This window comes from Manduca sexta, chromosome 22 (genome assembly GCF_014839805.1).
Source record: "Manduca sexta isolate Smith_Timp_Sample1 chromosome 22, JHU_Msex_v1.0, whole genome shotgun sequence".
Taxonomy (NCBI): domain Eukaryota; kingdom Metazoa; phylum Arthropoda; class Insecta; order Lepidoptera; family Sphingidae; genus Manduca; species Manduca sexta.
In genome coordinates this window covers 544252-559811 of record NC_051136.1, presented here as the reverse complement: position 1 = coordinate 559811, position 15560 = coordinate 544252, and the positions used below count along the sequence as shown (strand labels likewise).

Here is a 15560-nt window from a genome sequence, read left to right as displayed (position 1 = left end):
TAAGTGATGTTATTCTAAATCTAATATGGCGGACAGTCCATGATTGACTTGTAATTTTTTTGTCCACGTCCATGATATGGGTATCAAATGAAAAAGTTTGCTGAGAAGAATTCTAATATTCATTCTAAATCTAACATGGCAGACCACCCAAGATGGCGGACCAGTTATTTTTTAGGCAATCCTATATGTGTTGATAATACTTACATAACTTGATCATGACAAGTAAATCTCACGACAAGCTTTTATCTCTACATAGACACAAGATTGATACAATTTGAAGGTTTATTTTTTCCATATCAGAGCATTTAAATAAAAATTGTTCTTAAAAATGTATTTGTGAAGTAGTGTTTTATTGTGAAGTAACGCCACACGATTACCGTATCATCAAAACATAAATAACAACATATTTCAATACTAATCCACGAATTTTCTTATAAAGTCAAGGCCTCCAAAGGAGATATCGAACTTTATCAAACCACCCACCATATATCACTCTCGATAGGTTATCATTGCAAAACTCGTTAAATAATAACACATGTGATTTTATGAAGACAATATAATTAAATTTTCATACAAATCTTTAACATAGTATTATCTTTAAAATACTGTACACTGTCGGCTCCTGTTGTGGGAAATCATTCGGTATCTTGTTGAAAACGAAACAAAACAAAAGTAAGATAGCACGCGCCGATGATTCTCCCCAACATGGCCGACTATATTTTAATATTCTCATTTTGATATGGCAGATTGTCGATATGAAAGACTTGTTTAGAAGCATAAATCGCTTAGAACGCTATAACTGAAAAGAAATGCACTAAAATGTATTTACACAACACTATTGTCACAAATGAATATTGCCAGGAAACCATTTCACATAAGTCAACTTACATAGCAAAAGAGTCGATTAATCTCATCTGAGTACATAATAATAACATTATAAAGTATAAAATCACAACGTAGCAGATCTCTTTTGCTTCTAACGTCAATTGAACACGTTGTTTACTCGCTTTGATACCACTAATGGTACATAACCAATTAATACAAAATAGATTTGAAAACTTTAAAAATCTATAATTGCAACAAAAATTAAGTGTTTCCTCTTAAGTACTAAGTGACCACCTCACCTATAATTTCTCGTACGACCATCGCCATATTTAAAAAAAAAAACCTTAAAGCTATGCACTTTACAATTTATCTAATATAACTCTATCAAATAAATACAAAAAAATCTCCTTATTATTATTTTATTATCGTCTAAGATAATATTTGCCTACCTCATGTCTTGAAACTAAACGCTATTTAATGCACAATAAACTTAACAGCACGTTAAATTTAAATGAGCGCACGCGAACGCGACAACGGGAGGGCCCTAAAAATATTTGACTAAAAGAGAGATCAAATCATTGCCACGAAAACACTTATTGTATAACCAAGCCGTGTCCTGTATTGTGGTATACACAATTTGTACTTTAAGAATTGAAAGCGAAAGATCGACCATGGTTGCTGCAGTTCAAGTTCATAAAACATTTAAATAGACGATTTACCGAATGCCGAGGGACGCCATCTGTTCAACGGAAACATACTACTTACACGTAAAGACAGCTGCCGGGGAGACGCCTAAAATATGTATCCAGAAATAAGTGTTGTATATTTTAGAATATGTTTAAATGGAGATATGTACACGCGTTTTGCACAATAAATCGAATTTCTATTTTGTCGTATGATACCATTTTATTTCACAATATGTCTGGCAGACCATGTGAACACATGAGCTCTCTAACGTACGTTTGTTACATTAAAATATGTACATTTAGGTACAATATGTCCTTAAATAATAATTTCATGTGGCAAAGATTGCAATAGTAAAATTATCTGGCAAAAAATACTAAAAATCCATAACAAAAATGCTACCACTCAATAATACCTAAACGTTACAAGAACCATACAAAGCGATGTTTAAACAAAACGAAAGATGCCACGAGGGTTAGTGAGAGACAGTTCGAGTTTGGACTGGTTTAGAGAAAGTTAACAAGCGAATAAAACAGTTCCAACAGGATGGACTATAAAGATAGAAGACATCTCCTTACAATAATATACTTATTAAAACTATTTATGTTTCACGGTACACTACACTAATGTTTAATCTTTCCACTGCCGCCTTCCCTGTCAAACAATTTGATTGAAACACAGTGGAAAGACTAAATACGCTCAATTTATGTTAATGTAACATAATTATAGAGGCACTGTGTGTATTCAATTCTATATTTTCTTATTTGACATTATTTTACACGCAATTTATGTATATTGAACAACGTTCATATTTTTATGAATAATGTAAAAACTTTAATTATTGTTACTTCCTTGTTTTCTTAAAAGAAAACATAAACACTAAAAATGAGTAAAAAGGGAACGATTTATGAAGAAATAAAAAAAAAACAATATGAAAAAAAATCTAAAACAATAACATGACTAATCCGAAAGAAAATAATCAGTTCACTACGATAGGTTATTCAAAATTGAGCTATACATTAAACATTCAGTTACAAAAATACTTGTGGCGTAATTTTCAGATCACATTTTTCTATATTACGTTCTCGTCACTATGTCGATAACAAACGTTCTTTATCTGTCGATAAAGTTACTACGTGCGGATGAAAATAACGTGAGAACAAACTTGCGCAACATCCAAACTGCGAGAGACGAGACGTTACAAAAATATGTATAGTGTGTATACACTTATACTCAATTTGGAGCCACTTTTCACTTGACAAATACCAAGATGAAGACGAACAGGCATTTCCTTTCGTTTATAAGGATATTCCTCAATGGTGTTGTTGATAATCCAGAGCCTTATCGATTTCACATCTAGTATATTTCACCATCACACATTGTCAATTTGCCTGCATCACCCACATCTCATCCAAGCAGGTAAAGTATCAAGATTACCTACAATGGTAATTGTGTTGCTAACTTCACTCGAGTTTATATTCAGGGTAACCACACATTTATTCCAAATTCAAAATTTCGAACATATGACGGTTAACGTCCCTTGTTGTTGCAATTCAAAACTTCGATATTGTCAACAAATACCTATCCATTAATTGTTTTGTTGTATCGTCTCTGTCCGGCGCAGTCCAGTGGGTGTGGTGTGGTGTGGTGGTGCGGGTTCAATCCTTGACGAGCCTGTAGATGTGGTGCTGCGCGCCGTGTTCGCTGTTGGAGACCTCGAACACGAACGCCGCGCACAACAGCGTCTCTTGAGTGTCTCTGTTTGACACCACCTGGGGACAAATTGTTTCGTTAGCTATATATACATATTCCTTGGTCTTAATCCTACTCTAACACATGATATTTTAATATCATTATTACCAGTGGCAGCCCTAAACGACGCGAGGCTCCAGGCGGAGCAAAAGTTTTCCGGTTTTAACAGTTTCGTCGGTAGGATCGTAAAAAGTCCTCCAAGGCACGAGGCCCAGGGCAGTTAAAAGGTTCGCCTAAGGGCGCCTCTGATTATTACCGATATACATTAATATAAATTATCGACTCCAAAAATATTTATTGTGCACATAAATAAAAAATGCACAAATGGAAAGAAGAAGTTTGTGTATTAAGTACTAATTTATTGGTGACCCTAATATAAATTATAATATTTTTTTGGTTCATAGTAGTTTTAGAAGTCTGTATTAATTGTTAACAAGCCTTTTTTTTTTATAAATCACATCTATTTGAACGCATTACAAACCGAATCTTTCTTATTTTATTTTATTTTGAAGTTTAAGTTCAAACAAAATTATTCTTGAAATGGATGCAAATCAAGGATGTTGATTTTATACTGAACCCAACATAAAAATAATTAACAAAATCCTATTTGATTTTAGAGTTCCCTTCTGCATGTTCGGAAACCAAGGTTCTAATGGAATAACTTTAAATTATGACAATTGTAAATAATTATAAAATCCAATACAAAAAAATAATAATTTAAATTGTATCACAGGGTAAAAAATTATCGCCATACAAACATAAAAAAAATATGACACATTGAGACCTCCTTGAACTGTGTTAAAAATAAAAGAAAAAGTGCATCATAATATACATTATAGTAAAGTTAGTAAAAAAAAATTACCGTCTTAAAATAGTACAACATATTAAAAACAAAACTCGTTTCCAGTGAAAATAATGGCCATATTATTTGTGAGCCAACATCAGAATTTTAAAAGATTTAAGGGAAGCGGTAATTTGTTGTATTTAGGGTTTTGTTTAACGTAATCTTAAAAAGTTAATCCCAATTCCCGGATTGAGGTCAAGGATGTGCGTCAGTTTCATAGTATTCCATCTATTGTATGGTTTTACGAGGTAAATTCCCATAATCATTTCCGTGTATAATGCACGTAAATATCAATATTATTTCCTTTTATGTTTCTTTGAGGAAAAATCATTGAAGTAAACAGGTTTTTTGTTTTCTTTTTGTATTATCATAGGGGAATCGGAAAATTTATACCCAACATAATATAACTTGGCATAAATCTAATGGCAGTGGTTCGTTGAAACGGACCACGTGCATATATTTATTTTAGGATAGACAGTAGATGTAATTTTTTTTTGTAAATTACAATGAGTTTTAATAAGGTTATCAGAGTAAAGTGATTTCACTAGACTTCATAGTAAGTTGAGCAGCGTCAAGATATAGTATCGATTAACTATGATTAAGTATCCCACGCTAGTACAGGTCCATACATCCACATTATTCTATCAACTATGGAAGAATGATAATGATTTCTTAAGTTTACGCGAAAGTTAGTCATTAAATTAAACTATTTTTCGGATATTATCGCTGTTTTAATATTATAATTTCCTCCCGACGTTTCGAAGACTTTGCAGCGTTCGTGGTCAGTCCTACAGCAATATAGCATATTTAATTTTAATTATAGTTTTATAGTACAGATAGTTTAACTTTAATGTGAATGATGTACGAACCTGCAGTATTGTGAAGTTTTCCAAGACGCTGTTCATCATGTACTTCTCGGGCAGGTGTTTGAGTTTGTGGATGAAGTTGACCATGTACTCGCACATGGGCGACCTGTGGATGCGGTACACGAAGCGGCCGCCCTCGAACCGCGCGTACTCCGTCTCCACCTTCTCCACGACTTGCTTGCCGAACGAACACACTTTCGTGCTGCATGTTATTGTCATGTTCTCGTTGCTTTCGTATCTGGAATGAAGGATGAAAATATTTTAAATCTATGCATTGAGTAACCTCATTTTTGACGTTCATCATCAGCCCTGTATTATAATACTGGCACTGCTGGGCACGGGCCTCCTCTATTACTGAGAGTTTTTTTATAGAACGCCATGGTTATCACCGGGGTACCCTGCTAATGGTGTATAGGCGATTCCCCGGCTGAGCAACCATGGCGTTCCTTAAGATAGGGGATGGGGATGGAGAGATGTGGGGTATTGGGAAGGGAGGGGGTACTGAGAGATTAGGCCTTAGTCCTCCACGCTGGCCTAGTGCGGGTTGGTTTAACGTTCGTTTACAAATATTTTTAAAAGTTCTAGTGTAGGGGTGATTAATACTGTCCCACTGCTGGGCTCAGCTACTGCTAAGAGGGATTAAGAAAGAAGGTGGAAAGATGATTACGTAGCGATGTTTGTAGGATTTTGGGTTCAATCCCTGGACCGGGAAATATGCGATTTAATTTGAATACCGTTGATTGGTTTAAGAGTGTGTCCCCGATAGAGAAACACTGAATTTTACTACTTTGTGAATATGTCACGTTATAAAAAAAGGATTCCTGCTGGATATGTGGATGCTAACCAATATTCGCACATATAACATACGTATCTAGCCTTTCAGAGATAGACATGATTATTTTAAAATATTTTGAAAAATCCACCATCTCTATCAAGTATCAATGTAAGTCAAAAAAGCATTGAAAATGAGTACCAAATGATAATCTTGTAGTAATGATAACTTTATAACAATGCTCAATTAATTAATTTTGTTAGTCACTAAAGCATTCAATTAATTATATTAAATAACGTATTAATCTGCATAAACATTTTCTAAGAACGGTATCGTTGTTTGCCAACATTTCTATGAATGAAACCTGAATACGCAGACAAAGTATTGTCAATGCAAATCTTTTGACCAATTGACATGTTGCATTATGACAACTAAATAAATGTATAGAAACTATGGCTGTTTTTATTGAATGATGAGATGATGAAGCATTAAAAAAAATGGTAGGTCGCATAGCGATCGTAAACCGTATATCACCGTAATAAGGTTCACTGTTGCGATACCGTTGTGGTCGAGTTTAAATTAAATGGTTTTATGAGATGATTGCTCGGCCAAAATCTCGAAATTCGTATTACGTTTCAATAAAAAGGATCCAGTAATGTAATAAGGCGTTATTCATGCGCACAATACTGTTACATAATGATTTCTTACGTTTACGCGAATGTTAGACATTAAAATAAAACTAATTTTCGGATTTTGATCGCGGTTCTTTATACAATCTTATTATTAAAAATGTCTGAAACGACGGGAGAGAAAACCATTATACTTAGTCTGGCCATAAATACTGTTACACTTAATTATAAAAAAATATTACATTTGAATTTCGAATCTGTCATTTTTATACGATTGTTCATTGTGTTTTCTCATTTTGGCGCCAATACATTGTAAAATATTTTGCGATATTAAAATGGTGTGGGGTGATAAAGAGAACCGAATCGCTGTGATAGCATTACACAAAGTAGGTATGGAGCCAAATGCAATTTTTAAAACTCTCCATACACTTGGTATTAGTAAAATGTTTGTGTACCGGGCTATTAATAGGTACAATGAGACCTCCTCTGTTTGTGACAGAAAAGATCTGGCCGTCCACGTAGTGTTCGTACCGAAAAAGGTGGTCAAAGCAGTAAGGGAAAGAATTCGAAGAAATCCTCTCCGAAAGCAAAAGATCTTATCTTGGGAAATGAAGATAGCACCTAGAACCATGTCGCGTATTTTTAAACAGATGACTTAGGACTTGCAGCCTATAAGAGACGCACTGGCCATTTCTTAACTGATAATTTAAAGAAGAATAGGGTGGTAAAATCGAAACAACTACTGAAGCGGTACGCAAAGGGAGGTCACAGAAAAATTTTGTTTACGGATGAGAAAATTTTTACAATTGAGCAACATTTTAACAAACAAAATGACCGTATTTATGCTCAAAGCTCTAAGGAAGCTTCCCAATTAGTCGACAGAGTGCAACGTGGACATTATCCGACTTCAGTGATGGTTTGGTGGGGTGTTAGCTATGAAGGAGTGACTGAGCCATATTTTTTGTGAAAAAGGTATCAAAACATCGGCACAAGTGTATCAAGATACCATTCTTGAGAAGGTAGTTAAGCCCCTTAACATCACCATGTTCAATAACCAAGTATGGTCCTTCCAGCAAGACTCGGCGCCGGGTCATAAAGCTCGGTCCACGCAGTCTTGGTTGGAATCGAACGTTTCGGACTTCATCAGAGCTGAAGACTGGCCGTCGTCTAGTCCCGATCTTAATCCGCTGGATTATGATTTGTGGTCAGTTTTAGAGAGTACAGCTTGCTCTAAACGCCATGATAATTTGGAGTCCCTAAAACAATCTATACGATTGGCAGTGAAGAATTTTCCCATGGAAAGAGTGCGTGCTTCTATTGATAACTGGCCTCATCGTTTAAAGGACTGTATTGCAGCCAATGGAGACCACTTCGAATAAGCTTTTATATTTTTAATTGTTTTATATTTATGTATTAAACTGACACACTGTAAAAGTAATAAATGTTATTTGCAGTTAACAATTTTCTTTTTTCTTTATTACAATATTTATGGCAAGACTAGGTATATAAAAAACCGCGAAAAAATCCGAAAAATATTTTTATTTCAATATACTGTTACATTTAATATTATATTTTAAAAAACGTACTTTACAATGGCGCAGGGTCCATATAACTCTGCATATAGCTATATAATTCCTGCCGGCTTCTCTTTCATAATCTATGTAAAATCTAATTATCATTCAAACGAATTGCAGACCGCCTTTATCCATATTATTAGAACCTAAATTGTATCGAATTCCCTTTCTGAAAAATTCATCCTTCGCCACTAGAATTTTGTATCGTAAAAACTATATTTCTCCGATAAGCCAATCTATTTCAATTTGGTTCACTCTTCAGGAAGAGATCCAAGAGTGCAACTAAATAGAGTTCAAAATGAAATACCATCTTTATACAAACTAATCTGTAAACACATTGCAGTAAATGTCGACGCAAATGTCGTAAGTTCACGCGTTGACATTCAGCCGTTTATACGAGCGAAATGTTCAAGGATATTGTGTCGATTTACTCAGCTTTAGTTGTATTTAACTCATTATAGACTGTTTATTTTTCTCATTGAATTACTATTTTTATTGGATCAGTTGAGGTAGGCTGTTTATTTACTATCTATACTATGTGAATAATGTTTGCGTATCCGCCTTTTTTCTGTTTCATAGTGAATGGTGTAATCTCTGAAATACACGGCGCAATTGATATTGCGTCGATTGAGATCTGATGATCTCCTTGTATAAAGTTATTGGGCCTCGTATTTTTGAGTAGTTAAAATTAAGACTAGTAATGCTGGAATTAAAGGCACGCACGAGTGTATGATTAGTCATGATTAAAGTTCACATAGAAGGAGAGGCCCGTGCCCAGCAGTGGAACAGAATATAATACAGGGTTGATAATATTATATTAGAGGAGTGCAGAAAAATAAAATTCATATACAATCAGTCTTACTTATAAACTTGTTTTAGCATTAAGAGCTGATTAAGAATTGCTTAAATAGCTGTGAAACCATCACCGGTTACCAAGTTTAAACCTTATTAAGATACAAGATGGCGGGTTTTGACTTACGGCTGTTCGAGTGAATTTGTGTTTTAGCCAAGCATAGCTTTGCGATTTTTTTATAAGGAAGACCGAATATGTCTTACCAACATATTAAAGCCGCTGATAGAAATTCGACCACTGAACGACTAGTTAACATTTAAAATACGTAGGTACTAAAGTTACTCACACACTGGTGACTCCGTAGAACGCGCCTGGATCGTCCAGGTTATTCGTGTTGAGGTCCGCCCAGAACTTGACCAGGAAGAACGCGTTCCTCGGGCCCTTCTCGTACAACTCTTTGAGACCACCCTTCTTCTCCGGGAACTTATCATTAATCTGCTGAACATCTACCGACTGGAAAAAAACAAAAATAAATTTAGAGTTATATGACATTAGTGATATTCACTGCATAGTGTATTAACAGAAACCTTAAGTAAGGTTTCAGTAAAAAATAAAATTTGGTTCTTGGTTTCTATTTTTTATTTAGCTCACAATTGCTCATGATGCCCAGAGAATGCACGCCCATGTACGCGGGGACATGTGTCGCGGACGTAGGCACACAGTGAAGTGTGTATAACCTCATGGTTGCCAATTCACACTGAGGCCTATAAGGGCTCGCGAACAGTTCTTAGCCTTCTCCCCTCCTTCCATCCTAAGAGGTTTCCTTATCCTTCCCAGCTATCCCCTCCCAACCTTCCTCCAGGACCCTGTAGTTGCTAAGTCGTAGGATTCCAGTATCTCATTCGAAGGTTTCCCCTGGTGTCGACTGCGGGGTCATGGATCAAAAAGAATTGCTCATGATGCAACAGTGCTATAACGCGGCGCCTTCTGATCATTCCGTTCATTTCTTCATTAATCATTTCGGCAGGATTGCAAAAGGGATTGTACGACCTTAGAACACTGAGATTGTGTTGACAATTATGTTTCGTGTTTTAACGAATTTATTACTTTAGACAAGGCAATGACTTCACTGGATACGACGGAAAGTGGCGCGTAAAACAAATAATAAAAGAGTACTTGAATCATATTCGACTTAATTATCTGTCGGTCTTATTGCTTCATAATTCTAGATACAGGTGAATTAGATCGATAGATGCTAAGTTATATAAGGATCTTAGAATAGGTAACCGTATTATTGTCAATCCAATTGTTGGAAGTTTTGGGCCATAAAAAAAATAATCAAATTGGCTTCTTGATTCTTCCAATTACATATTGTTGTGATTGCTTGTATCGCTTTTACGAAAATTCTGCCAATATCAAGTTTGAAAAGCAGAAGGCATACGTGTTATATACTATTTGGCAAGGTATAATGAACGAAATAAAAATAAGTAAATAATGGTCATTTACATTTTTGATTTTTAAATTAATGGAAATAAAACAAGGTGACAAAACCGATTAATGATGTTGATTAGTATGGGATTCGGTTGAAAATTCTGTACAAACTGTCGGTTGTTTCAGTCAACATATACCTACAAATCTAAGAAATTAGTGTACTATGAAAGATACATACCTCTAATAACGGATCTGCGTATGTCACAGTTCCGCCTATGTGCACAAATAAGTGTTGAACTGGCGCCGTACTCGGCGGATACTGAAACAATAAAAAATATATATATTAGTACAATGTGTTATGGACACTATTAGGAATTATATTAGGTTAGGTTTAATTCTAGTGATAATTTGGGTAACCACTCCAACCTTTTTAGTTGATATAGAGATTCAATGTAAGTACAAAAAAAAAAAAACGAAAACAATAAACAGTATGGTTAATATAGGCTGGACATCAGAACCAAATTTTTGCTCCAAAAGTTATTACTTATCGGAACAAGTAATTGTCTTATTTGAAATGTCCGTGTGACAAGATGTTACAGCATCCTTAGATATTAATACAAAAATAACATATTTACAGTAAATATGCGAATATGCGCATTAAAAACGCACAAATCACGACTTGAAAAAATATAAAGTATTCTACATAGGTGTTTTGCTATTTCACGGTAGATAAAGTAACCATCACATGAGCGCAAAATTTTTGTATGACAATCTTCCCAATGTCCGCTCTATAATCTTATTCTACAAGAAAAGGACATCGATCACTCAATTAACTTTTTTTGTTCGCGTCCTATCCTTGAATCACACTCCCTTTTATAAATAATCTGAATTTCCTTATATGTGATGTACAAAAACATATATGCATTAAATCAATTTACACACTACAAAAACGACTTATGCTAATACGTTAACGATATTAAATTACGACCGCATTTGAATAATCTATTCAAAATGCGAAATTATAATTATGGATGAAATTATTCGTAAGACTGCGGTCCTAATGAGAGCGTTAAACGGATAGCGAAGCGAGGTATAAAATACTTGACGCATTTAAGAATAGTAAGATCAGCCATGCATTATATACGGTCACTACTGGGCACGGACCTTCTCTAATACTGTGAGGGATTAGGCCTTAGTCCACCACGCTGGCCTAGTGCGGATTGGCAGACTTCACATACCCTCAAAATTATTATAGAGAACTTCTCAGGTATGCAGGTTTTCACGATATTTTAAAGCAAGTGATAATTCAAAGAATATACACTTAACTTTAGAAAAGTTAGAGTTGCATGCCCTTGGCTTTTGAACTTGAGGACATTCCTTTGGATAGTCCGTTCCATTCCCACTTAGGCTATCGCTTACGTTATTATGCATATTATCACTTTTCACTTATTTATAAATGCGAAATACGGAGATGTTTGGACGAATTGAATATAATTTCATACACAGATATGCCATGGGCTCGATTAACATATAGGCTATTATTCCGGAAGAGTTCACCATGGGATTCTTATTATAGAAGAGGTATTTCACGCGAGCGGAGCCACGGTAAACACTTACTCTTAATACATTTATCCTAACGTTTGTTATATACATGACAGTCATTCTTTTACCCGCGCCCGCTTACAAAATCACCACAGGCTTTTGATATTAAACTTATATGAATATATAACATACGTCACTACAACGCAACAGAATATGTGAAACAAATGCCGTGTCTGTTTTAGACTGTGTGTAGACCGCGCAGAAAAATTTGCGAATATTCGTTCGGAATCAATCCCTAGGGTGCTTATTACAATCATATTAAAAGAATACTTTAGTAAGGAAATAGAAGCTGCTGATTACCCCGACGCATATATAAAAATGTTATTAATCTTTACTAATGCAATTCTTTAAAATGCAACACTAAGACAATACAAATAAGGTCTTAAATACTACGCATCTTTGGATAAGTGGCAGAATCCTAAGTAACATACGAAAACGGTCCTTGGTACCTTCAAGGCGGTCGGCGGTGCCGTGCTAGACCGAATTCTCGGTATTAAAAGTTCAAGGTGTGTTACTTTCAATTCGCTCATTGTTGCCGCGGACGCTTTTGAAATTATTTCGGTACAAGTGCACGTCTTAAATGTGGTGTCGTTCCTGGTAAATGTACAAGGCCGGTTAAAGAAGTTTCTGGACAGGAAATTTGAAGTATACGTGATGGTTTTTGGAGATGGGGCAGCAAGAGTCAATGTGCCACCTTAACCGCCGTAGCTACCAGAAAACTTTTGAAGACATTAGGATTTCCATTCACAAATTTTGAAAAAAAAAAATTGTTAAAAAACTTTTCTTTTTCAATGTCAATCGATATTTTTGCTTTACAGTATTAAAAGTCTTTGAGTATTTGAATATTTTTAAGATTAGAAATTTAAAAAAATCCTTCTTCATACATTTTATAGGAAATGCGACTTCAATTCGCTTTTTACGTCACACAACTTTATATTCAGGGTCGATTAATGTTGTTATGGTCATAATATTGTATATAAGGTGATGATTTGATGTTATTTCTTGAAAACAAGAACATATTACTAGTGCTCGAGAATCTAATGTAGGATGTAAGATGTTTGCATTATATTGTGATATTGTTTTTTGCACTACATTCATTATAATGGGACGATCCTGGTACGCTGTTTCTATTCTTCTGATTCCGACTTCCGATAGCACACAGCATCACCATACTCTATCTGATTCCAAATTAAAAACTAGAACAAATATTTATTTACCTCGTCACTTTTAGTTTACTGTATGACAACTTAATAAAATCAACTTTTACTTGCTTCATACACACAACTGCAATCATTTGTTTACACAACATATCGACCGTATAATAAATATACAGCTTAAAGTACTCTCAATAATGATTGTCACCTCGAATTTATAACTTTACGATCGCAATCGCTCAGGTAACGAGCTGGATTACTCACATCTGACTTGATTGTGAATGGTAAGTCATGAAATCATTCCTTGATACTTCGTTGTAGTTGGTTTCAATTTTAAGTTCTCTTGAATATCGTAGAAGACTAATGGCGTGTTTAATTGGATGGCAGAAGGATTTTTTGTTTCAGTGCATAAGCAATTAGACAGTAGTAATTTCAAGAAAAATTTTAGAAGACTAATAATATGTCCTGTCATGTCGTCTAGATAGTTTAAAAATATTTAAAATGTCTATAATTATGGTCAATCTTTTTCGTCGACTTAGGCCCTGAACTACCTCTTAATACCATTTACGTTCGACACCGCAACCGAAAGCCATATTTCGGGGTGACACAGTTCAACAACATAAGTGGAGACAGCAAAGTCTAATTTTAATATAGAGTTGCTGAAGTTACTTATTACTTTCTTTGTCTTCAAAAACTTCGATAAATCGCCATTCGGGACTATCTTCAGACTTTTCTTAAGAAGGGACTATATAATATTGTTAACATGGGCTTGCTCATCGTCTTAAGACAGCGTGGGAGTTCAACTAAAGCTTACGCGTGGTGACATTCCTGAACTCTGTATATGTGATCTTTCCCTTAAAAGGAGTTTCATGTGTCATTAGGGTTGTGTCTAGAATCACAGATTAGATTGTGCACCGACACTTCATGGCTATGTTTAGAAATTATTTGCGTCTAGTTTTATAGCTTCATTGACAAAATACACAACACAACTTTATTTTTAGTGATTTGCAACCCTTAAGCTAAGTTGCACATATTTTGAAGTCGAAGGTTCTAAGTTTTACTCTACTCGCGTTGCCAACCCTGACCTTTACAATAAAAAATAACTTTTCCTTAGAAGGAGGCAGATGTGTCATTAGAGTTGCTCATCGGATTAAGATCTTGCATGGTATTTACTGACGAGGCGAATACCGTGATTGGACATTCATTAATCGCGTCTATATCTGCATCTAAACGGGGAATATCGAGTAGGGTTGTCAACTAATCAATAAGTCTGAATGAAGTGAAACTTCGGTTGAATATTCACATTGTTAACTAAAACTAAATGTACTAGAAATGTTTTTTATAGCCTCGATTTCTGATCAATTGGTAACTCCTGATTTCAGCAGGTGCTAAAAGACTATCAATTAAAAAATGGGTCATCGCTTGAGAATTTTATTTGCTGCATTAGGTTGTCTCAGTATATTACTAGTAGTACTTCACTACTTTCTTAATTAGCTTTAAATTTATGGTATAGGTTTAAAAAATAAAACAACATTTTTGCAAAAAGCAGGCTGATATGTCAATATCTCTGTTGTGTCAAGCTATAACTTACGAGGCCTGGTAAGACTGCCCACGGCAATTGCTGTATATTCCGCACTTTTCTCCATATTTACTCCACTGGATATGAACACAGTACATTCTCTCTGTAGGGTTGTCAACTGTACAAGCGTTTTAAGGAAAATGTACTCACCGTGTCAGGGTCGCGCGGATGCTCGACGAAGGCGGAGAACTCGACGAGCCTGAGCTTGTGCGTGGCGATGGCGCGCCCCTCCCAGGGCGGCGGCGGCGCCACGTCCGCCGCGCCCCCCACCGACCCCACGCCGCCCACGCCCTTGTACCCGCCGCCGGGGAACGGCTTCACACTGCCGGACACCAGGGAATCCGTCAACACCAGAGCAGTATCACACCATGCAGCTGTGATAGAACACGGCTGCATAGTGTGATGAGCATTAGCATGTGGAGGAAACAAAGCTGAATAACTAAGATCCAGTTAACTTGAGGAGGTGCACACCATGCAGCTGTGATAGAGCACGGCTGCATAGTGTGATGAGCATTAGCATGTGGAGGAAACAAAGCTGAATAACTAAGATCCAGTTAACTTGAGATCCTGCTATACCATGCAGCTGTGATAGTTGATAACACTAGTTGCATGCTGTGATGAGCATTCTCTTGTGGAGGCAAACAAAGTTGAATACTAATATCCAGGAAGAGGTAAGAATCTACCATGCAGTTGTGATAGTTGATAAACACAGTTGCATGCCGTGATGAGCATTAGCATGTGGAGGCGACAAAGTTGAATAACTAAGACACAGTAAACTTGAGGATCCTGCTATACTTACTAGTTACCGACATAAAACCACTAGTTGAGCGCGCAGACGAACCCGCGGTTCTTGCCACACAATGACAATTGTTGATCATCTAATACGTCACGGAGAATGTCAGAATAATAAAATTTACTTCAAAGCATGAGCTTAAGAGTTCTGAGTTCATTCTACTGCTAGAAATTACCACGTTCAACTACTATAACTCATTAACTCCACACTTGTGTTACTATCACGATGATTGAAATATGTGGATTCATCTGCAATACTAAAT

At 35.7% G+C, this 15560-nt stretch overlaps 1 protein-coding gene across 1 annotated transcript; it reads right to left on the bottom strand.

Annotated features, from left to right (window-relative positions):
* Positions 1-541: 541 nt before the first annotated feature.
* On the bottom strand, positions 542-14916 carry LOC119190157 (transcriptional enhancer factor TEF-1-like). Its single transcript, XM_037441392.1, has 5 exons — positions 14656-14916; positions 10409-10489; positions 9086-9252; positions 4975-5209; positions 542-3281 (listed from the first exon to the last, which is right to left on the bottom strand). Exons 1-5 carry the CDS (start codon positions 14899-14901, stop codon positions 3168-3170), a joined length of 843 nt encoding a protein of 280 aa, XP_037297289.1. The 5' UTR covers positions 14902-14916; the 3' UTR covers positions 542-3167.
* Positions 14917-15560: the final 644 nt, after the last annotated feature.

Bases quoted from the DNA above. Each gene is read 5' to 3' on its own strand.
- LOC119190157 (XM_037441392.1), bottom strand. From the start codon at position 14,901: ATGCAGCCGTGTTCTATCACAGCTGCATGGTGTGATACTGCTCTGGTG. The intron at 9,253-10,408 runs GTATGTATCTTT...GTTTTTTTCCAG, and splicing joins ACGCAGATCCGTTATTAGAG to TCGGTAGATGTTCAGCAGAT. The intron at 3,282-4,974 runs GTTCGTACATCA...ATTTGTCCCCAG, and splicing joins AAAACTTCACAATACTGCAG to GTGGTGTCAAACAGAGACAC.